The 25480-nt window shown below is 39.3% G+C and overlaps 2 protein-coding genes across 3 annotated transcripts in view; both read left to right on the forward strand.

The window, feature by feature from the left end:
• Window positions 1-6862: 6862 nt before the first annotated feature.
• Window positions 6863-9833, forward strand: LOC121688445. 2 transcript variants are annotated; one of them, XM_042068073.1, is made up of 5 exons: window positions 6863-7512; window positions 7746-7901; window positions 7989-8078; window positions 8982-9312; window positions 9633-9833. In XM_042068073.1, exons 1-4 carry the CDS (start codon window positions 6985-6987, stop codon window positions 9309-9311), a joined length of 1104 nt encoding a protein of 367 aa, XP_041924007.1. In that variant the 5' UTR covers window positions 6863-6984; the 3' UTR covers window position 9312; window positions 9633-9833. The 2 variants fall into 2 exon arrangements, with proteins under 2 accessions (XP_041924007.1, XP_041924006.1); XM_042068072.1 differs by having other exon boundaries at window positions 8982-9833.
• Window positions 9834-18089: 8256 nt separating this feature from the next.
• The window catches only part of LOC121688448 (GTPase IMAP family member 4), a 49611-nt gene continuing 42220 nt past the window's right edge, over window positions 18090-25480 (forward strand). The window contains exon 1 of the mRNA XM_042068078.1: window positions 18090-18186. Within this exon, the coding sequence (XP_041924012.1) occupies window positions 18159-18186 (28 nt within the window). The 5' untranslated portion in view covers window positions 18090-18158. The remainder of the gene's footprint in view (window positions 18187-25480) is intronic.

Below are 25480 nucleotides of genomic sequence, written 5' to 3' on the forward strand. Positions count from 1 at the left end.
CTGAGATGAGAAGTGGCCACTTGTGGCCTTTTATTCACAAGTCCTCCTGGGTACAGCTCTGAAAAATGCACAGAGACTAAGTGTCGCCAGACAGGAGTTGCGAATGATGAATGTCCTCTGCAGCGGAGACTCCACAACCCAGGCCTTGGGGAGAAGGTGCGCACGTTCTGAAGATTTTCCTCTTGGGGAAAGTTTTTGTATGTTATCAAAACACCTCCTTTTTCGTATGGCCAACCCTGGCCGGGTGTCTGCCCCCTATGTAAATGGCAGACCCCCTTGTAGCCAATCAGTACACTGTAAAAAATGATATGATCAATAAGTCAAAATAAAGTATTTATTTAATCTATTTTAACTTATATTCATAAGTAATGGTATTTCAACTAAGTATCATGAGTTGTCAGTCTTGTCAGTCTTTCAACTTGTTTTTCAAATTCATTCAAAATAAAGGCATATGTTTAGAGAGAGCCCTAAACTCAAATTCACAAGTTAAAGCCCTAAACTTAAATTCACAAGTTAAAGTAGCCTAGTAGGCCTTCCTCTTAAAATCACCCGCCTCTTTCGTTTGAAAATTCTAAAACAAAAAAATATTTTTTTTATAGGCCCACTTCCAAATAACATTAATAAATTAACCGTACATTTTTCAGTAGCCATAGGTGTGTAGATTTGAACAAAATCTGGTTTGGTTCTTGTAAAGAAATTAATAATTAAGCTACACTTAAATGAGTGACATTCCGATATTTTACTGTCAACTGGTTCTACTGTGTTAATGCGCCGGCGCCACATTAAAAATGACTAACAACAGAAATATGATGGTCCAGTCTGGCATAGCATTTCACATATAATCCATATGTAACATAGTGTACTGTACTCGTTTAAAATGTGATGTATCTCCAACGAGGTCAACGGGGTAGGTCTAACAACGTCGAACTATACAACACACGGCGGATGAATACTCGGAGAGCGAGAAGAGCAATGGACTTGAAGCTGAATTCAAATCCACGACGTTACAACCACGTTACAACGGTTGAATGCAGGTAAGTGACGCTTGTCATTTAACGGTGTAATATTTAAATTGTTTAGAGATAACGTTACCAGTCCTAGACTGTTATTTTGCAGTCAAGCGAAGTGTCTCCAATCATTAAAAAGAGTCTGGCAAATACTAGATTTATCTACATTTGACCTTGTGGGAAATAAAAATGACTAACAGAATTATAACTTAGCGTTGACAGTTAACGTTAACTTAGATAATCAAATCTGCTATTGGAAATCATTTTGAGGTATTTTCATGAGGTAAATTCGAAGTGTCCTAGAAAGTGTAAAAGTTGACGTCAGATTACAAACTTAGTGCTATCTGAGATTTCTTTTTATCGTGACACTTGAATCCTGATAGCAACTGTGATGACCTCGTAGACCCCTAAGGCAAACCTAAAGCTAACGTTAGAAGCTAGCTGCTAGCACTAGCAGTTTTTTTTTGCTGTTAACGTTAAAGACTTTTCCTAGTAGCATTCTATGCTGCTGTGGTCACAAGCGGCAGTTTATTTATTTATTTTTTAAGCCAAAATATGTGCCATGTGAAATGAAACTGATTTTAAAAGTAGAGGAAATATCTCATTGGAGGTAGCTTCTACTGCAGGAAGACACAAAATTCCAGTTGTAGAAGCTAGATAGAAAATGAGAATGGGTGCTGTTCATGGCATCAAGCGACTTTGCCAGGACGCCATTTTATAACGTTAACATGCTTCATCACACCCTTTTCATTGCGAGCATTTATGTGTAGACCATTAAATAAATGACTTCAAAACGTTTTTATTTTTATTTATTTTTTAAGCCAAAATATGTGCCATGTGAAATTAAACTGATTTTAAAAGTTGAGGAAATATATCACTGGAGGTACTTGCAGGATGACAAAATTCCAGTCGTAGTGCTAGATAGAAAATGAGAACAGGTGCTATTAATGGCATTAGCGAGTTCGCCAGGACGCCATTTTATAACATTAACATGATTCATCATGTGCTTTTCATAGCTAGCATTTATGTGTAGACCATTAAAGAAATTACTTAAAACGTGCATTGTCAAGTGTGTTGGCATTGGTTGCATCTGATGACGGACGTCTGTTTTTTATGATTTTTTTTTTTTAAACCACCGTGGAACTTGAATCTCACAGCAGAAGCAACTAGTTTATTAGCTAACATTGGTAATACACGTGCTTGTAGGGTATTTGCTAAATACTAGCATACAGTAGATGATATATGTGAAGTCAAGTGAAATGAAATTAAATTAAACTGAATAAATAAATAAATAGAGTGCATGGAAAGTCATAGAGATTAGTCCAGTGTTACGTTAGACGCCACAACTGATAGCCTGGAAAATCCAGACCCTAATAATCTAGAAACATTAAGGGTCAGGCAAAGAGCAATGTAATGGCCCAACTCGAGGGGAGGCAACAAGCATGCATTTAAAAATCTCACTGCACGCAATTGGATAACACTAGACCAGTGTTACTCATTGCACGGCTCGTCAAGCTATAATTGGTGGCTCGCATGGTAGCTTTGGCGAGATTTCGCCAAATTTGGTTTTACTCATTTTGAGTAGGCCTAAACTGTTCGCCAAAGGCCATCATCTCTGGCCCCAGCTTGATAGAAACAAAAGTAAGCTCTGATTTAGCCTGGTTTACTGCATGACTTCAACGAGGTGATCTTAAGTTTCGTTCTGCTTACCGTATCTCACTGCCACACCTTTGAAAGCAATCCGCTGCCCTGTTTACAAATGCTACAGCAGACTTAAACTGCCACCTTGTGGCGATAAGTTGTAATACATTTCATGCAGCTGTAAGAATTACAGAAAGCTCAAATGAAATGGCCACTTCTAAATGGGACCCACTTTATGTGGTAACAGTCAATACATTTTTTCAAATGTGCTTCATAAACATACAATACAGCACTACAAAAACGCAAACATCTGAATTATACACCCAAATACAGTAATGAAGGTGAAAGGAAGTTATTAAGCCTTAATGGTGCTTCCTAAAGGGGGTATTGTCAAACCTGCTACTACTAAAAATACAGCATGAAGAAAGTCAAGGACATGCATGCCAGCTTCCGCTCATCCCAGTATTAAAGTAAATCTGGTCTTAAATGAAAATGTATTGGCTGTGTTATTTCATTTTTGTGGGATGTCCAATTTATATGTAGAAATGCACATTTGCAAAGGTGACTTAGTATGTTGTCGTAAAAGTGGCTCTCCTTTTCATTTTGCACTGCTAATGAGGCTCTTGTGAAAAAAATAGTGTGGATCACTGCACTAGACCATGTTTACTCTGAATGATTTCGGACTTTGACGCAATCAGATAACACTGCGACCAATGTGTACTGTCCTCCAACTTTGCAGTGCTATATCTTCATCAGTTTAGCTGGTCCCTGGAATGCATTGCTCTTTGCCAGAGTGTCTCGCAGAGACAATTCCATTGTGCTCTCGTGAGTACTCTGGATTTCCAGGGTACACAACTGATAGAATTCATCAAGTTTCAAAAGGGCTCTTGCATTTTAGTGGTGTCATTCTTTCATACCGTCCTAAAATAATAGCTTTTGAAAAGCCAGCCAATTGAAGATAAAACTTAAACAAATGGAGCATCCTGTGTGTGTGTGTGCATACATTGCTTATGTATGGTATGCATTAAGTATGGTATATCTTTTTTTGTTTGTTTGTTTTACAGGTATTGAAGTTCTTCAAAAAAGTCAAGCTGAATGACGTGGCACTGCAAGTTTTGCAGGTTTGAAACTCACAATAGTAAGGCCATAGTTAGACATATTCATGAAAACCATGGGCGTGGGAGACGGGGCTTCAGTTGTGTCTATCCAGGTTGCTTGAGGGTTCTTCGTTCTAGTGTGGAATTTGCTTCACATTTAGAGAATCACAAAAAAGGAAATAGTGAAGTAGCACAGATTCGCTGTGAACTCTGTTCATATTCAGAACCAACTAACTTCAAAGAATATTTTATTCATTTGAAGAGACATTTAAGGCAGAGAGAAACTGTCAATTGCCTGTTTGTGGGATGCACATTTAAATCTAGGGTTCTGTCAACTTTTACTGCCCATACAAGTCGTTACCATCAGTCTACAGCATTCCAAAATTTCAGACCTGAGCTTGTTGTTAGGTGTAATAATCAACCCACAGCAAATGATCAGGATGACATAAGTGATTCAACATCATCATCATCAGTGGTGCTAGAACAGGACTCTTCTCCTAATCTCAAGTCTGTTCAGCGGCGAATTGCCTCCCTTTTCCTTCGATTGCAGGCAGTCCTCCACGTGTCCCAGTCAGCTATACAAGAAATTGTAGATGACTTGTTTGAAATTGGTGAATGTTCTGGTCAAGTAATTCAGCAGTCAATTGAAAATATTTTGACGGGACATGATTGTACCTCTGTGGAATCTTTAAAGTCATCATTAATTGAAGTATTCCAGAGTGCAGATCCACTTAGTTTTCTCTCAAGAGAAGGACCGTTGGGTACGGACTACAAGAGGCAGGCTTTTTTCAGACAGAACTTCTCAGTCATAGAACCTGTAGAGTATGTCTTGAGCACACAAGACAGGACCCATACTGTTGTCTATGTTTCAATTCTAAATGTACTCACTGAACTTTTGAAAAGAGAAGAGATACTGCAAGCATTGAACAGCCAAGTTGAACATTGTGGTGGTTACAGGTCATTTAGAGATGGTGACTACTTTAAGGGTAATCCGCTTCTCTCAGGTGAAGATGTAAGTCTATCCATAACATTGTATATTGATGACTTCGAAATTTGTAACCCGTTAGGCACATCAAGGAAAAAGCACAAGATCTGTGCTGTGTATTGGGTTGTAGCAAACCTTCCAGCAAGACATAGGTCAGCCTTGTCTTCGGTCTATCTAGCTTTACTTTGCAAGACTGATCATATCAGGAGTTATGGATACACCAGGGTTTTGGAGCCGCTCATTAAAGATCTTAAACATTTAGAAACAGTTGGCCTGTTTGTGGAGAGATTTGCTTGCAATGTAAAAGGGACAGTTTTGTATGTGGCTGCTGACAACTTGGCTGCACATGGATTAGGTGGATTTCAGGAGTCCTTTAATGTGGATAAGTTTTGTAGATTCTGTCTGGCTAGCCGTAAAGACATACAAACTTCTGACGTCACAAGTGGGAACTTTGTTTTAAGGTCTTGTGAGTCATTTGATGAAGCTGTGAAAGTGTTGAGTCATAGTGAGGCTGAATGTGTTGATGGCATCAAGCGAGACTGTCCTCTTAACCAGTTGACAGGTTTTCACACATGCCAAGGATTTCCACCTGATTTCCTACATGATGTACTAGAAGGCATTGTTCCTGTGGAACTAAGTCTTTTCCTTGGAGATTTGATTTCTAAGAGGTATTTTACATTCGATGAGCTGAACAAAGAAATAGAAACCTTTCCTTTCAAGCATTCAGATAAAACTAACCGTCCTCATAAAATTCCTATGACTTTTAGACGAAATGGAAGTATAGGTGGTAATGGCCATGAGAATTGGAGTCTTGTTCGATTCCTCCCCCTCATCATTGGTCATCATGTTCCAGAGGGTGACCAGACATGGGAATTAGTGCTTGAACTCAAAGACCTGGTCGAATTGTTGTCAACCCCATTTTTCACTGCAGAGTCTCTTTGCTATTTGCAATCTAAAATATCAGACCACAGACAGTTGCTTCAGACAGTTTTCCCTGATTATAAGTTGCGTCCCAAGCACCATTTCATCGAGCACTATCCCTATTTGATACAGAAGTTTGGACCTCTGATTGATTGTTGGACAATTAGATTCGAGGCCAAACATTCTTTTTTTAAGAGAGTTGTTCGTGATGCCAACAACTTTAAAAATGTCTTACTTACCCTGGCATCAAGGCATCAACTCATGCTGGCATATTTTTTTGAAATGCCAAGTATCTTTAAACCTGAAATCGAGACCGGGAAGGTATCTGATGTGTGTTTGAACATTTTGGACAGTGGTGTCAGACAGGCAATCCTGAGTAAGGTTAGTGATGCTGCTACTGTGGGACTGACCCCCAGCGTCTTCCTAAATGGAATCAAGTATTCCAAAGGAATGATCCTCTCGTTTGGAAATACAAGTGGACTTCCAGACTTTGGCAGAATTTTGGAAATATGTGTTGTGCATAGTAGTCAGATTTATTTCATCACTGAACTTTTTTCGACGTACTATGTGGAGCATCTTCGGAGTTACCAAATTGTGGAGAAAATCTCTTTTGAACATCAGCTGGTGAAATTGGAGGATCTCAATGACTTCATGCCACTTGTGTCATACGTCGTTCAGGGCCGCATGTTAGTCACTCCCAGGACATTTTTGCTGAATTGAAGCTTCTGTAGGTGATATTTTTAATGTATTTTTGTTATTTAAAAATAACTGTTCTTATTGACAACTTTGACCCTTAGCAATTGCTTTACATAGGATTTGCCTCATGAATTTTATGAAGTGTAGGTGATGTAAATATATACGGTAAAGTATATACCGTATGGCATGGCAATTCATGTTTCCTATATTTTCTCTTTTTCAGGTAGACGTGATGCTGCTGAGAGTCATCATCTCAGAAAAAGAAATCAGGCGCCTCTCAATTGAGACTGTACCTCCAAGTATCAACGGGCTGTATGAAATTCTACAAACAACCCTTGGCCTGAGAAGGGGGTTTGTTCTTCAGTTCGCTGACCCGGAATTTGACAATGAATTATGTAATTTGACGGACATTGGGGATCTTCCCAAGGAGCGGGCCACTTTGAAAGTTATGTTTACAGATGACCCAGTCCCACCTGATTGTACTCTGGAGGTATACAGCCAGCCATCAGTGAGCAGTCAGCCGTCTGTGAGCAGGAGTCAAGGTTGGCCTGACCCTTTCCCTATTCCCCTATTTCCACATGATATAGAACTCCAGTTGGCTGAGGGAAATCGTCGTTACATAAGAGATGGATCTCTGATGACTGTGCTCAAAGGGTTTAAAAGTGTAATTTTAGAAATTCTAGCTGACAATATGTCCAAAATTACAGCGTATCCTGAAAAGAGGCACTACGAAATGGTTGCCAAGGCCCTTACAGAGAAACACCCATGCCTGAAGCAAGTAGGACAAGAGAAAGGATGGTTTGCCTGGTTCTATAGTTTAAGATTCAAATTTGGCAACTATCGGCATAAATTGGCTGAAGCAGGATGCCCAGAAGTGATCGTTAACAAAAGAAAAGGAAGTGGTGAAAAAGGGAAGCGTCTAAAGAAATCGAAGAAGGGGGAAATAAACTACTTACCTGATCCATCTGAAGGCGATTTAACTGAAAACGGAGAAGAGGAAAGAAATCCAATTGTGACGGAAATACAAAAAAGGGAACCCGACTGGAATATTCTTGATGACTTGATGGACAGAACCTTCTCTGTCCGTCGACAGGAAGTAGTTGGAGACCAGCCACTTATAGCAGATGTCCAAAACAGATGGCCAGCACTGTTTACCCAGAGACAGGTAATTGGTTACAGTTTTTGTGTTTCACCCTACATAAGAGAATTTCCTAAAGGTTGTATGAATAGATGATGCTGGAAAAATTAAAAAATAATGTCTGTGCTATATGCAACGTCTGCTGTATCTTGAGACTGTCCTGTGCCACTCTGCTATTGTTTCTCATCTCTGTAACATGCCACTTTCCTACAGTCTTGTCACTCTCCCATGCCATTTGGCTATTATTTGTGTCTCCCCAGGTCATGGCTGAGTTCAAGAGAATCGTCACAAAAAACCTCCTTGAATCTTACCTGGATGGGCTCGATGGCCTGGTTCAGCCACTTCTTGATGCGTACAAAGTTGCATCTGGAAAAAAACAGGCACTCAGAGACATTTTGGACAGCCTTGAAAAAGAAGTAAGGGGGAGGTGATGGTGAACATGTGTCTATTTCTTATGTGTCTTGTAATATTTTTGTCTCACTGCACCTTTTCTTGTCTCACAGGACTCGAACATGAGGATGAGGACTGCAGCCATACTGGGACTGCCACACTACATCTCTGAAGAGCCGTGTAATATCTTCAGGATGTGTGATGTAAGATAATATCATTTTTAAAAACAATTACAGTCAAGGTCAAAATCGTTACACCTCTTCATAAAATTGCACAAAGCCTTTATTTTTCTATGGAATTGAAATATACGCTCTAGCCATAGCTTTTGGTGTCCCTCAAAATGCTTTGGATCAATTGGGATGTAGTCATGAGTTCATCAATTGGCATGTGAACATTTGCTGAAAGACACAATCATCTTTCTCTGTGATCCTATGCACCTGAATAAGGTTCCCTATCCATAAAGCAGCTATACACCCCCTCAACATTATCCTCCAACCATGGCGGTAAGAGCATGATGCTAAGGGACTGTATTGCTGTTTTATGGATTGTTTTGCTTGACATTTTCTTGACTTTTTAATTAATGTTAAGATAACAGTATAATTGGCTCATTCACTCCCTCACTCTCCACCTCCAAGCTGGTGTGTGGTGAGCGTTCTGGCGCATAATGGCTGTCGTGCATCACCCAGGTGGGTGGTACACATTAGTGGTTAGTGAGGTTGCCCCTTCCCTGTGAAGTGTTTTGAGTGTTGAGAAAAGCGCTATATAAATTATGTGGTGTTGTTGCAATACTTTTGACTGCAATAGTCTTTAGAGGCGGTATTTTTGAGTTGAATTAGGGAAACCATGTATCATTTTAGTTGCGTTGAACCAATTAAATGCCTCTAGGTTTATTCTTTATTTAACAACTGTTTAAAGTGTGCAAATTTCAAGAAGGGAAGTAATTTCAGGTGCAACTGTATGTTCAGTGGATTTTCTACTGGAAATACTACTATCAACAAGTACAAGTTGGATCATTTTTGGAGAGGCCTTTGCTAGCAAATTCATCAAAGGAGTTATTTTGTCTTATAATATTGTGATAGATAATAATATCGTTCTAACTTTTCAAGGTACATCACGGTACAATGGCGGCTGCCATGCAGGGGATGGACGTCGGCCTGCTTATTGGATATGAAGGTGCTCATCAGAATGGATTCCCTTTGAACATCTTTAACGTGGCTATTGTCGTGGAGGAAACACCGGTCATGCACAATTTTGATGATGTGCCATCTGCCATGGCCATGCTGATGGGTGTCATATATTGTGTGAACTTAGAATACCCGAAAGCTATGAAGTATTCTTTTGAATTCATGCAGAGGGTCATCCTCAACATCCATCCAGAGGAGGCTTCTCCGAAGGTTAATGGTCTAAGAAACAAGCTTCTCAGGAACACTATATAAAGTATGTGCACCTCATTTTAAAACGATGCTATGTACACCATAGCTATACACTCTGTTTTATTATTTGATATGGAAACGCTGGTTTTGCTATAGAGGATCGCTGAGGGGAAGGTTGCTTTTATCTGTTTTGTAAACTTGCCCAGTACAGGGTTATTGTTAAGGTTAGAGTTTGGACACTTGTTGCCATCAGCGGTCATAATAACCCTAAATCTGAGGATTCGTTCATTCGAGGACAACGTTTAGTCTGCTTTAGTGTGGTAGGTTGGGTTGGTCTGCACACACACGTTACAAACTGTTACCATTACTTGTTTTTACTACTAGTGTCCAGGTCAGAGGCTGTCAAGGTGACGTTTATGCATTTCCTGGTCAGCAGAGAGGAGCAGATCTACACTGCCAGCTGACCTTTGAACCAGTCTTTCCTCTCTCTGTTTGTCTCTCTCACACACGCACGCTCGCACACACACACACTCACTCACTCTCACACACACATTCTCTCTCACTGATGCACCCACGCTCGCTCACTTACTCACACTCACTCACTCACACACGCTTGCTCACTCACTCAAACTCTCGCACGCTCGCTCACACACACACACACACACTATCTCACACTCACACATTCTCTCACTCATGCATGCACGCACGCTCGCTCACTCACTCACACACACTCGCTCACTCACACTTACTCACACTTGCTCACTCACTCAAACATACTCACACACACACACACATTCTCTCTCACTCATGCACACACGCTCGCTCGCTCACTCTCTCTCACTTACTCACTCCCTCCCGTTGCCTGCTGTTGAATCAGGCAGGGTGAGTGATGTGAAGGCCTGCTACGTGCATGTACACACTTGCCCGTGTTGCTTCAGCTAGGGCATGGTATAATTAGGGCAACGTGTGTTTCTCCGCTTCTCAGAAAGTTAATTGTTTAAAAATTACAAAGTTAATGGTTTGAAAAATATGCTCCTTAGGAACACTGTATGTACACTACACCTTACCTCAGAAGCATTTTACACTCAGAAGCTCAGAAGGATGCATTTTATACATGTGTTACTTTTAAACATGTGTTTTACTTAAATATGATGTGTATGCTGTCCTGTGTTATATGTACTGATTGTCTAACTAAATACATGGTTTTACTGTATTTAGTGGTTTAATCTTGACTAAAACTAAAGTAATAAGTTTAAAAGAATTCATATTTGTATATAATATTAACTTGAGAAGTTACGTTAAATTTGCTTATTGTACAGGAACACTGTATGTACGCCTCACCTCAGAAGCATGCATTTTACTCTTATACATGTGTTTTTACTTTTAAACATGTGTTTTACTTAAATATGATGTGTATTCTGTCCTGTGTTATATGTAATAATTGTGTAACTGAATAAATGGTTTTACTTAAAGTGGTTTATTTATACTTGACTATAACTAAAGTAATAAGTTAAAAGAATTCATATTTTTATATAATATTAACTTGAGAAGTTATGTGAAAAGCTTAATTGAACTTACATGCATATGTTAAATTTGCTTATTAATATTAGTCAGCACAATGCATTTAATGAGTCATATTTTTTTTTACACTTAATTTGTCAAGTTGAGACAACATACATAATTAAGTTGGATCAACTTAACACAACTTAAATCAATGAGTTGAAATGACTTACAAATCTAATTCAATTGTACTACTGTATAAATTTAAGACAACAAATATATTTAAGTTGTATCAACTTAACTCAACTTAAACAATGAGTTGAAATAATTTGCAAATCTAAGTCAATTGTACTTATCATTTTGAGGCAGCAGAGTAACTTAAATGTTAAGTTGAATCAAGCTGTTATTTTTTACAGTGTATACACTCAATAAATTATATTGGTGGATGAGCTCACCAAGCTGTCACAAATATTTTTAAATAATCTGCAGTAGGCCTGTGTCGTGTCTGCGCATGTGCACAACACCATCCTTCGGCTTCCGCCTGACAACACATGGGATCTTCATGAAAATTCACCACACTACCCATACGCAGCCAACCATTTGCAAGGCTGGGGGTGCCACAAGTCCACACAAAAACTATAACAATAACAACATAAAGAATAATTTTGTTGGGGATTACTTTCAGAGTGACCTATGCCCTATTAACCTGACTACACTTTTCAGTTATCCAAAAAAGTTATTTGTCCTACTTACAAAGATCACTGACCTAATGAAAGGCAATGCCCTCTTGTCACGTCAGTCTCTTCCATGCAAACTTCGCTATGTATTTGACAAATTAATCAGCAGACAAAGCAATCAAAATTATTACACCAAGAACACCAACACGAAATGTAAAATTACTGAAAACTAAATGAACTGAAACCTGAAATCGATTATCAGTTGGAGCAAAAACTCCTACTGTAGGCTACTATACAGACGCCACTGTCCACACTCGTGCCACACTCGTCTACCGCTTGTGCCACTGCACTGTCCCGTTTGTTACAGTGATAGTGGCACAGGACTGGGCTGGCAAGGGAAGAGCCACGCACCAGTAACAACAACAATAACTTATAATAGTCTAGGTTTTGCTCCTACTGCTTCCCCTGAAATCCATAACTGAAATCCCCTCGTTCACGAGTCGTGGACACTAGCCTACTTCATGTTCAGCCCATGGTTCAGTTCATAACGCCATAAAACTCGCCATCTACCAAGCTAATCTATATCAGGTTTAAAGACAATAATCACATTAATTTGCTCCATTTTTCACCTGAAAAGCGTTAATCACAAACCTATTGATAACCAGCACATCTGAATACCATGAGTTACCATACAAAATGAAATGTATTTTATCAAGATAAAGTTTGTGTTCCCCCTCATAGCATATTAGGGGTTTGCACGGCGTGTCATCAGATCTGGACGTCGCCATATTGGAGATACTCGCCTCATTAGAAAGCATTAGGCACTGAAGTAAATCCCTGAGATCGTCAAGGAAAATGGTTAATTATTGCTGTGTTTTAGGTTGTACCAATAGGTCAGACTGAGAAAAACATCTGGTGTAGGTATCGACTTCCAAAAGTTGTTAATAAACCAGGGAGAAAGGAGAATAATGACAGAAGTTATCAGAGGAAGGGGGGCGCTTGTGGTTGAACTTGGTACTTCGTCTCCCTCACCCAACTCATATGGATCTGCGCTGCCAATAAACCGTAATTTCTCGAAATATCGCGCCTTTTCTTGTGGTCCAAGTCCTGCCCTATATGCCTTTGCATCTTACACACATTTTGATGAGCTTTTCTGTTGTTTAGACACGGCTACAATCACGTAAGATATCCAAAGTGCATAATACTCCATTGTACTTCATTCACTGAGTATCGCCAATATGGCCGCGCGTGCTGGGTTGCCATGGTTACCGGCCAGAACGTGACGTCCGTGCAAACCCCTAATATTAACACTATGTATGTGAATGAGCTGACTAGCTAACGTAAGCTAACACAATCAAGTTTGAAATATATAGTTCTAGCATTATAAAAATCTGTTGACAACCAACCTATCATCTAAAGTTGCCCTACTACAATAGGCTTACCAAATGGGTTTTGTCTGAAATTCATTATTGACATAGGAACATTATCTTTAAGCTAGCCTCTCTCCACATCAAGGTTTGCAGGCTAACTTTTAGCTTTGAAATTTCGGTCAACATTTAAGCTATAAATATCAGTTAAACAAGCAGCACATAAACCTCAAAGAACAATACCAGTATCTACTAGTGCAGTTGGTATAGGAAATGCATATTCCAATTAAAAAAACGTCGTACCTTTGTCTACTTACCACTGACAATATCAAGCAGAAAGCAATAGAAGTGAATGGGGCTAAAGCCGTGAATGTCAAAGTTAGGAACTTTTGAGCTCAGCATAACGTGGAAGTAGCCATTGTTTCCTATGGAAGTCTATGGGAGTGTCGGCACTCTGTTTTTCTACCGCTCTGGGCAGAGATAGAACTGGCCTTTGGCCATAGCAACCATCCATTTAGAACGATTGGTCTTCATAGCAACCAAAGATCTGTGGCCGGTTGCACAAAGCACCTTAAGTTAAGGGTCCCTTAAAATAAAAACGGTTGCACAAACACCCTTAAGTTTTCTCCTTAAGGGTTCCTTAACATTTTCCCTTAGTATTTAAGGGTTTGTCCTTATCTTGTAAGAAATCCCTTAAACTGTTGCACAAAAGACCTTAGTAGTCTAACTAAGGGGAAAACCCTAAGGGAGATCTGACTCTACCTTAACATTATTATTAACTGAATTGATGCTGATAATTGAAGTTTATTAACTACTTTTGACCATTCAAAATAAAACCTCTCTGTTAATATGCTTCCTCTGTCAAATAGATAGGCCTATCAGAAACATGCCGTATTGTTATTGTTTGGTTTACGTAGGCTAACGTTAACAATTCATGTGGATGTCTTGTTAGCCTATGAGCTTCGGTTCGGTTCGCTAGGCAAAACGTTGGTGCACTGATGACAGTCAGGATCATTTCTAACTTGCCAACTAGTATTGTTCAGTTCATGTATATAACATGTTTTACTTGCTACCTGGATCATTTCCGCTAATATTATTAAGGTAAGATGAATGATAAAATATAAGCACTGTGTTCGGTAGGTTAACTAACAGCATCGCGGCAAAGGCAGTTAGCTAGGCTACAGCTGTTTAACAATCTCCGTGGAAACTATAGAATTTTCATGCCGGAAAATCCCTTTCAGTGCAGTAAATCCCTTGGCGTTTCCAGAGAATGTCTAATAAGGGGAGAACCACAGTCTATGGGGAGAACCTTCACTCTCGGAACTCTTCCGGTGTGGTACTGCATCTAGGGGCGCTCGCGGGCGAGTCCACAATGAATGGAGGTCTATGGAGCTGTACCCCTCAAAATCCACTTTTCTCGGGATATAATTTTTTTTCAAGTAATTTGAATATTGTATTCGAAAGGGGAGACAAAGACAATACACTTGGTTGAGTATTATATTTTTTAAAGTCACTTAATTGTTCTAAAAAGCCTTTCAAACGTGTCAATGACGTCATTCATTAGCATGATCATAGCATAGCATAGCATCAATGCTAGCGTGTTATGGGCAAGAACGACCCAACCTGTAAGAAAACGAAAGGACATGACTCCCGGATTATTTCACTTTTGATTGATAATCCATATCCATTTTGCGAAAAATAAAATAAAATCTGAGGGTTTCAGTTGTTAAATAGGTGAAAACAATAAATGTAGCCATGTAGCTCCATAGGACCCCATGTATTTTGGACTCGCCCGCGATTGCCATCTGATTGAACTCTGATTGAACTCTGGTGAACTGCAGCCAAATTCAGTTTGTATGGGATTAATAGAGAGTGGGAAGGCTCTCCGTAGATGGGCTCTGGCGTTTCTCATTAACTAAGGAAACATTTTAAGGTATTCTGTGCAACACCCTTAAAGGTCCAGTATGTAGGAAATAACGGAAAATAAACCAAAAATGGAGGAAACACGATGAATTGAAGTAATGGCTTATTTGACAACATTACTCTAACCCGTGAAACCCCGTAAAACCCATGAAAAAAAATCAGTTACGGGGCGGAATCTCTTGGAATTTTCGTTTATGTTTTGAACGATTAAATCTAGAATAGCGTATTAATAATGGGCTAGCGTGTCCTCCTATTTGGGTTGCCAAATTAGCAAAGGCCAACTGTCAACAGCTGTCAGTTGTAGTCATGAACGCCTACAAGAGGCAGGCAAATTTCCAAAATTAAAACAAGAAACAAATTAAGTGGACATTGGAGGAGCTTCCTGAGATGGTGACGTCTTCGTCAAATGAAGAATATCAAGTCTGACGCAGAGCTGGCCATATTTCTCCACAACAGGTAGCCTAGGCTAAACTTCATCTGCATCGCTAACTTCAGCTACATATGTTACGTTGGTTAGAGAGGTATTTTTTGTTTTCACTGTTTCCGTAATGTGTAGCTGGGTCATGGTTGGAGAAACGTTAAAGCAGCTGCAGGTCAACTAACGTTAGCTAAGTCTTCATTACATCTGGCAACCCAGAAGAGGCTCGCGTCTGGTAGTCTTGAGAACGTTCACCAGTGTTTTGATTTTGGCCAACAGAACGTTCGGTAACAATCCTACAAATCGCACCTTTAAGTAAATCCCTTACCTGAGGAGAAATTAAGTCTTAAGGATCATACTTAAGGGAAAAAACTTAAGGTGCTTTGTGCAACCGGCCACTGAGCTGTGTTGCAATGTAAGGCAAAGTATAGAAAGGTGATGAAATATACAGAGACAGGTCAAGAAATATAGTGTAATGTAGACAGTAGTATACAGTTGATTTACAGATGGTGGTTTAGAGTAATATGAAGTATTCCTTTATTCTGAGATACATCTGAGATAGGCTACATCAATAGGCTCTCAAAACAACCCCAGGCTCACAAAACAATCCCAAACAGACATAAGGTCTTTATAGAGCAAATCCATATAGATTATTTGTCAAATAAACCAGTAAAACATAACTTGTGGGATGGAATATATAACATTCACACTCATAGCTCATATTTTTTTCAAATAAATCAGTGAAAAATTATCCTGACAAACAAGCAGCTTTTTAATGCCTTGGTCATATTTCATCATTTCAATTCCTCTGTAGGTTACCTGATAGCCCAGTTTGAGAGGCGCAAGACGCATGACATTATTTATTTTTGCAGCCAATCACTGCTGTCATTTTATTTTATTGATTTGATCTCAGTCATAGAAGCTAAATTCGACGGCAGGCCCAAAGGTAAAATTCAACCCGCAAGCCAATAGTTGAATAGCCCTATCCTAGAGCTTTTGATATATTGCCACTGCTCCAACACTGAAAGGCACTGTTACAATGCCTGGATCAAGCCAGGTTCAGCATAGCGTATGCCACTGTCTGCTCACATTGGTGACCGGACCAGGGCAAGCACACTTTCGCAGTTCCTGCCGGAAATGCAGTCTAGTTATAATAAGTATGGGAATGTTGGAAAAAGCTGACTAGTGTGAAAAAAACAACAACAAATGTTACTAAATTATGTTAAATAGGTGCCTTCTATAGAAATGTTTTATTTTCTAATGTTATTCCCCATATGTTACTCCGATTCCGTATGTGTCCTCACTTTTGGACCTTTGTCCTAACTTTTGGGCACAAGTGTCCTCATTTTCAGTGTCATGATGGTGGTCACTCTACTAGCACCTGCGAACCCTGCAACTAGAAGGACTGAATGACTAACTGGAAATGTCCAAAATCCTGAACCACACCTTTAACTGTCTGTATCTATAGGCCTTCCTTATTGGTTTACTGACTAGAGACAATGAATTAACAAACATAGGCTATTCATCTGTATTTCAGTAAGTAGGCTAAAGTAAGGTTGTTGTTTTTTTGGCGGGTGGGATACCTCCCTGAAATGGCATTTTGCAGGTTGGGATGTCTGCAAAAGTGACCTTGGTTGCAGAAACACCCACTAGAACAATTTGTTATGGCACTCAAATTTGGACAAGGGCTGAGTGACGTCACTGGCCAGAACATGTAAAGTCCAGTGGCCGGTTGCACAAAGCACCTTAAGTTTTTTCCCTTAAGTATGACCCTTAACACTTAATTTCTCCTCAGGTAAGGGATTTACTTAAGGGTGTTGCACAGAATACCTTAAAATGTTTCCTTAGTTAAGGAGAAACGTCAAGGGATTTACTGCACTGAAAGGGATTTTCCGGCATGAAAATTCTATAGTTTCCACGGAGATTGTTCAACAGCTGTAGCTAACTGCCTTTGCCGCGAGGCCGTTAGTTAACCCACCGAACAAAGTGCTTATATCTTATCATTCATCTTACCTTAATAATATTAGCGGAAATTATCCAGGTAGCAAGTAAAACATGTTATATACATGAACTGAACAATACTAGTTGGCAAGTTAGAAATGATCCCCCCCCCCTTAATGCACAAATAGGCTGACACCAGACATAATTTCACTGCATTTCTTACTTCCAGTAACTATATGCATGTGACAATAAACTTCCTTGTATCCTTGTATCCTTGACTGTCATCAGTGCACCAACGTTTTCCCTAGCGAACCGAACCGAAGCTCATAGGCTAACAAGACATCCACATGAATTGTTAACGTTAGCCTACGTAAACCAAACAATAACAATACGGCATGTTTCTGATAGGCCTATCTATTTGACAGAGGAAGCATATTTTTATATTGTTTTGAATGGTCAAAAGTAGTTAATAAACTTCATTTATCAGCATCAATTCAGTTAATAATATGGTTAAGGTAGAGTCAGATGTCCCTTAGGATTTTCCCCTTAGTTAGACTACTAAGGTCTTTTGTGCAACAGTTTAAGGGATTTCTTACAAGATAAGGACAAACCCTTAAATACTAAGGGAAAATGTTAAGGAACCCTTAAGGAGAAAACCTAAGGGTGTTTGTGCAACCGTTTTTATTTTAAGGGACCCTTAAATCAGATTTTAAGGGAAAAACTTAACTTAAGGTGCTTTGTGCAACCGGCCACAGGCCTACTTAAAACACTTAACAGCACAAGTGTTTTTTTTTATTTATATATATATATATATATATATATATATATATATATATATATATATATATATATATACATTGTATATATATATATATATATATATATATATATATATATATATAATTTATATATATGTACATTGTATATATATATATATATATACATTTTTGGATGACATGGGGGACCAGCTTCACGGAGGTCATAAGATCTGTGTCAAACAAGATTATGAATGAGTCTGTGACGCAGCCGCTTTCCGACAAAGCAGGAAATCCTTAACTACCGGGACGTTAACTGAATCAGGAGGATGGATTCTATTGAAAACGTCTCAACAGGTACATTTATCGTACACTTTAGTTCACTAAAATGTTAGCGTTTAGCCTTTTAATCATCAGACTGTACTTGTCTTCGTTATCTTAAGACATGCAACGTTCAAAGTCTAGTAAAATGTGACACGTCTAACTTAACGTTAACTTAATTAACGTGTCGTTAAAGAAGACTATTTGAGCACCATATTATGTGATGTTTTGGCGCGTTTCTGAGGTTTCCTAAAATCAGACAATGATTATCGGGTTACTGCACTGGGACGTTTCGATACCCGAGTATAAGAGTTTACGTTAAGTTAACCTAAGTTTGTCAGCTCCTCAGGGTTAACTATAGTAAACTAGCGTTAGCTAACGTTACCTGCTGGCTAACTTTGACCAAGCTCATCCGGAGGCACTCACAAGTAACTTTAGGGCTGTGACGGGTATCGTTACATATGGCACTCGTGTTTGTTTATCAGGATATAAATTCAGTGAAAGTGCAATACAAGGTCATTTTGTTGCGCGATAAATAGAAGTAGGTTATACCAGAGCCCTTTTACGGAGGGCCTGTTCGCTCCTGTACAACTGCCCAGTGCCTTGTATCGAAACTGGTTGCAGTTCACCCAGTTCCTCTTGGTGCGGTCGCGAGCAAGCGCAGAATGAATGGCAGGCTATGGGGCTAGACGGCTAAATGTATGTATTTCACTTGCTTATCAAGTCAAGTCGTCTGCATCACTGTATGAAACATTACAAAAACATGAAACATGACATATTAAGTAGAACTGTTAATCATCTGATCATCTCATATTTACAGATATATAGGCTATATTTAACATTTATTTTATATTTGGCCTGTTATGAAATCATGTATTGAACAATTTAAGCACAGCTCAGCTTTAAGGCGAGACACTACAGGTGAATAGGGTAAAATTTTTAACAAGCACATATCACTATGAAACTTCCCCAGTTGATTACTTACATTAATATGAGAAAAAAATATATTACAAGTTTGCTGTAATTTAATGTTTACATATGCAAATTAGGCATTATCTAATTAAATATGCGCTAATTTGCATACATTTTAAGGCACGAAACCTGAGCATTGGATACAGCCAAGTTCAAAATTATGTTTTCATTGTGTTCAGATATTAGATGGGAAAACATTTACAGAGGGATTTATGAATATCTACTTTTGTTATCCTGTAAATCAGAAAATTATGTCACTAGCCCTAAAAAAAAAATCGCTTTTTTCCATGTTTTTAGGCATAAAATGTCATGTAAGTCAGGCTAGGAATAATATATCAACAAACCCCTCTGTAGAAATCTTCGACATATAGTTAGGCATAAGTCTAGAAAGTTTGGTGTATGTACGTGCTTCTGAAGTGGAGTTTTTGAGCTCAGAGTGTGAGCGGAAACTCATTTTGAGAAAACAGCCTTGAAAGACAGCCAATGAGATTCCGTTCTCAGCCTAGACTCGCCTTTGAACTTTCGCGATTGGTTACTGATACAAAGGAAGTGTCCATATATGGATCACATAGCGTGATACAGGAAAAACAGAGCTTTCCAACGGTAGTACACATGTTATGTTTTGGACCACGGTCGCGGGAGTGCATGCAAGGTTAGAATGCTAACTTTTGCTGAATTTAGGAGAAATATACAGGCGCGAGTAGACACAATATAATGAAATAAACACCTAAATGTGTAAACAAAAATTTTTGTTATAGTAGTGTGATAGAATGCATGCTAAGGTAACATACTAGCTCAAAATCTCGAAATTGACCAGTGCATGAAAAAACGATGTTTTCACCTGCCGTGTCTCGCCTTAAGAAACTCAAATAGCCTAGATACATGCTTAGCATTTTGTGATCATTAATGCTACTGTCACAAACTCTTAGTCAGCTGTCCTCTGATTTACCGATATCTAGCCAATATTTGCAACATTTATTTTGTATTTGGCCCGTTATGAAATCATGTAGAACAATTTAAACACATTGTAAAACTTTAAGCCCAATTTTGGAGACATCCAGGAATGTTGAAATTTGCTGCAAATTCAAAACTGGATTACTCTGGAACGGTTAACTGTACAGGGGACTGCTTTACCCTTGTGTTGGGTAAGGTTTGCTGTTTATTCTGATATGGTTTGTCATGTGTTGAACGAAGGGTTTGTGAACTATTCCACCGAGATAAATGGGTAGGGAAATGGGCGCAGAACCCTCAGTAGAATTTATGATTAAATTTAATTATTATTTACTTTTCTCGCGAACCATTCACCACAGAAATTGGCGGCTAACATCGTTTAAAAGCTGAGGAAAAAGCTCTTTCATGTGATGTGATACTTGTCTGTGTGATGAGAAGGCTACTTCGCGAGTAGTTCAACTGAGAAGAATGGGTAAATTTGGACGCACTTTCTTTCTTGCCATGCGCCGTCACTTTCTCCACTGCGTAAAAGACTAAATTAATTTGCACTGTGAATGCCAAGATTATTTTGACAGGCCATAGGCTAAATAAAAATCGCTATTAGTCGGACGCAAAGCAAAATATTGAAAGAAGGGGCATAAGGGCCATTACGGCCGTGGCCGCCGTGAAATTCCTACCCTGACATAGCGCATGGCAGTAACGTCTATAAAAACAATATATTTATGGAATAAAACTACCTCGGATTAGCATTGCTGTTTATTGAACTGCAATTTTCAGCAGCCAGTGGAGGGCATTTAGCCTACTAGCCTATGCTTCCGGACAATATTTTGCATCTCCCCTAATTCTGAAGCAGTGGCACCGCTAAATGAAGAGGAAACACTGAAAAGAAAGTTAATATTTTAAATATGCTACATCAATACAATATATAATATGTAAGGGGTAACGGCCGCCGAGGTGTCCTGTTATACGGAATTAATGGACGAGGGCGAGGGGCAAAAAACTCCCCGACGAGCAGCGGAGTCCATTAATTCCGTATAACTGGACACACCTCGAAGGCCGTTATCCCGCTTATCACCCGGTTGCCACTGTAAAGCAAAGGAAACACGTGGTTTTGTTTAAAAAGAAGCTCAAGTTCAGCTTGTACAACTTCCGATAGCATGGACAGTTAGCTTGTTTACAGTTGATTCCATTGTTGCGAAGCCTGCAACCGTAGTCCTACTATGGTTGTTATAGTTACCATTCATAAGCATTGATATGGAACGGTGTCCTGTTATTCCGAATTAAAGGCCACCCCGCCAACCAATCAGGAAAGAGTATTTCTTCTCTCCGGGTGATAAGTGAAGTGAAACCGGACGGGCCATAATAACCTCTGACTAGTTTTAGGCTACTTGTTTTGCAATGTGCAAAGTGCAAATTGCAATGTGAGCAGCAGCCAGCAGGGGAGGATATGTCTGCAGGATTATTTAAAAAGCAACTGTAACTAAATTGTGCGTCTGCCCTGATTCTGACACCGTGGTGGTATTAATTAAACTGTGGCGAGCTGCCATGCTGAAATAAACGTAGAGGGAACACTGAGATATGTGATGGTATCTTGCTGTCACGTGACTATTTGGGAGTTTTCTGAGCCCGTCGGCCATGTTGGTATCCCATGCTATCGGTTGCCATGGGCGACAGACACACAAAGACAGTGGGCCCTATCTTGACAGTCTAAAACGCATGGTCTCTGGCCGAATAGTTTAAAAAAATTTCGGGGTTTGTCCAGTCCATATTAGATGTGGATTAGTTATGAAACATTATGAAACGTCCGGCGCATTGCGCAAGAAAGTGGGCTTTATGTTTCTTAAGGCGAGACACGGCAGGTGAAAACATTGTTTTTTCATGCACTGGCCAATTTCGAGATTTTGGGCTAGTTTGCTACCTTAGCATGTATTCTTTCACACTACTACAACAAAAAAGTCAGATTTACCCATTTAGGTGTTTATTTCATTTAGTCTACTTGCGCCAGTATATTTCTCCTAAATTTACAGAAAGTTGGCATTCTAACCTTTCATGCACTACCGCGACCTTGATCTGAAACATCATGTGTAGTACAGTTTGAAAGCTCTGTTTTTCTTGCATAACACTGTGCAAAGTGGACACTTCCTTTGTATACTTAAGGCAACCAATCGCGGAAGTCGAGTCTAGGCTGAGAACGGAATCTCATTGGTTGTCTCATTGTTGATGTATTTATTCCTAGCCTGATTTATGACATCTTATTCCTAAGAACATGGCAAAAATTGATTTTTTTTATGGCTATTGACTAGGGATGTAATGATTACCGGTATAATGGTAAACCGCAATAAAAATGTTGACGATAATAATTACCGTTTTCATTTCAAACATCATGGTTATCACTGTTGATTACCGCGGTGTGGAAACTGTATGTTTAATCCTTCCCAGCTTCATCCGAGCCTGCTTTTGACATACAGTAGGCCTGGTACAATGGAACAAAACTGGTACCCTACTGATTCTGTTGTCTAATTGATGGTTTTAACTACGATTCGGATAAGGCTACACCTGATTTTAAAAGGCGGAACTTTTTCACCGCAAAATGTGCACTGTATCATGTAGCCACTCTGCGTCTTTTTATGTTCACGTCCACATTAAATCCATTCCACTCACGTTATCAGGAGAATACAGTAGCCTAAAGTTTTATTTTGAACGCTTACTTTGGTCTCACTCATTGCATCCAAATAGCAGAAAGCAAACTCCAAGTTATGGTAGGGAAAGTTAAGCTATAAGCACATAGACAATTAAACATGAAAACAAGAAAAAAGTGAACAGGACACTTTTTGAAACTATTTCAGCTTGTGTAGGCCTATCAGTGCTTTCTGAACATATTGAACACACTTTTAGAAATACCGTGATAATACCGAAAACCGTGATAATTTTGGTCACTATAACCGTGAGGTTAAATTTTCATACCGTTACATCCCTACTATTGACAATGATTTACAGGATAACAAAAGTAGATCCATAAATCCCTCTGTATTTTTCCCCATCTAATATGTGAACACAATGAAATAATTATTTTGATAGGTATTTCGGTATTTTGATAGTCAGCAGGCGTGCGGGAACATATTTTTGACCAGGGGTGCTGAATAACAAAATAATGGATGTCCGACGATTTCTCCCCCAGCATGACGTTTCGAATTTAGACAGCTAAATACGCCTATGCCATTTCAGCGCCGTGTATGAGTAAGAAGTTTTATAATGCCCTGTCCACATTCCGCTGTTCAACATGTGTAGCACTTGCCACTCAGACTCCTCAATAAAAACTGCGTGCACACTAGGGGTGGGCGATATATATCGTCTGCGATAATATCGTGATTGTTGTTTTAACGATGTGCAAATTTACATTATCGAGTATTTAAATTACTTCTGGGGGAATAACACTCTCGCATACACAACGGTGTATGCGAGAGAAGCCCCTGGCTGCTGCAGAGCAAGTGTCACATGATCGCTAGTGGGTCCACGTTGACACAGGCACGCCTAATGTTTATTTTGTGCAGCTAGACTAGGCTACTTGGGATTTTGTGCGGCTACTTCTGTTCAAGTAGCATTAATGAGACAATCACGTTTTTTCCTATATGGTATTATATGGAGAGAAAACATTAGCCTTTGAGTATTTTAATAGTCAGTTGTAAGCAAAGAACTCTTCTCATGTAACCCTTTTGTAAATGGACTGAAGTTCGCTCTAAATATCTACGTTTATCGATTATACTAACCGTTAGCATCTCTATGGGATTTCTCATACATTAGCCATAACCTAACACATTAGTTTCTATTCTGTAACTTGGAAGGCTAGCCTACATGATTGCTCTTAAACAAAACATCGAACGAAATAACTGAGATGCACTGTGTTGGTCTGCTTCATTTTACAGTGAATCCTAAGTAAAGGTTTTTGAAAGGAACTTCAGCTTCAGACTTTCTCATGTCATTGCCACACACTCAAGTGGGGGCAGAATTGGAATGTGTCAGAGTGACAATGCATTGGTTGATTTGGTTAAAAGGTCACAGGTTAGGTTATTGGTTATTATTGTATTGATGCTATTCATAAATAATGAGCTGTAAAGTAACTCAGACTTTTACAAAAAATGTTTTAAAGGATATCGACTAATTATCGTTATCGTCAAAATCACGAAAAATATCGAGATATTATTTTTTGTCCATATCGCCCACCCCTAGCGCACACACCAGACTAGAGCTTAGATCGGGCCCAAAAAATAAAGCCCGACCCAACCCGGCCCGAAACTTTCACTGTAATTATGAGCCCGAGCCCAATTTTAATCGGACATTTTTTTAATACGTGGCCATTATAGGCTAACTGACGTTCTCAACTACAATTCCGAGTTGTTTGAACTACAGAAATATGTTTAGAATTATCTTAAGGAATAATGCAACGAAGGACGAAGCATGTAAAATACGTTGTTTGTTTATTCAGAATGGAATGGATTGCAAATGGATCCAAATGAAGAAAGCCACTTGCAATGTAAAATTACCTTACCTGCTGCTTACCTGCAGCAAAACTCAAGGCATTTCTCTGAGGGCTTGCCTCACCCTCAGCTTGGAGAAGTGACAAAAGAGGACATTGAAGGCTGACTATCATCCTTTTTGCCATGGCAAGCCTGCTTCATGTGTCTGTTCAGCGTCAAAGTCCCCGTTTTTTGCTGTCATAGGCGTGCAGCATGCCGCACTTAATGCACGCGACAAAGCCTGCTTGCAACGTCTCTCCTCAGCGAGTCACGTCACGTTTTGACTTCTATAGCTTTATAACATTTAATCTATGGATAGCTATATTCAAAGGAAGCTATCCATAACCTTTTTTGCTGTTTGCTTACTTGATATAGCCTACAACAATTGTGTAGCCTAATGACAAACTGCAAATTTTTTGATTAAAAAAAAAATCTTCTGCTAGCAGGGTGCCGCCCTTGATAGTCACCGGCGCATTTGAAGGAATCTGCTTGCACGCAAGACCTTCTGGAACAACGCGAGAACTTATGGAACAGTTATTCCACTAACCATGCTTAACTAAAACCTAGCAGAGTGTAGCCTACACACTTGTCTATTATTTGAAGTCATTGGCAAAGTGAAACTAACTTCACCGCGGTCTCATAGTTGACAACAAAACAGTTATACAGGGTGATAAAATGATAGCAATCGAGATAGACATGTAATCGATATCAATAAAAAATATGTTCGATAGAACATTCGATAATTAAAAGCAACACACACCTCCCGCCTTACGTTGTCCATAAATAAATAGGCTATGTCTTGCATTGTAGGTAGTACAATGGGCATCGTTTTCAAATGACCACTTCAGTCGCACATTACGAGGCGTGAAGCTGCGTCAAGCTTTAGTACCACT

Source organism: Alosa sapidissima, chromosome 17 (assembly GCF_018492685.1).
Source record: "Alosa sapidissima isolate fAloSap1 chromosome 17, fAloSap1.pri, whole genome shotgun sequence".
Lineage (NCBI taxonomy): Eukaryota > Metazoa > Chordata > Actinopteri > Clupeiformes > Clupeidae > Alosa > Alosa sapidissima.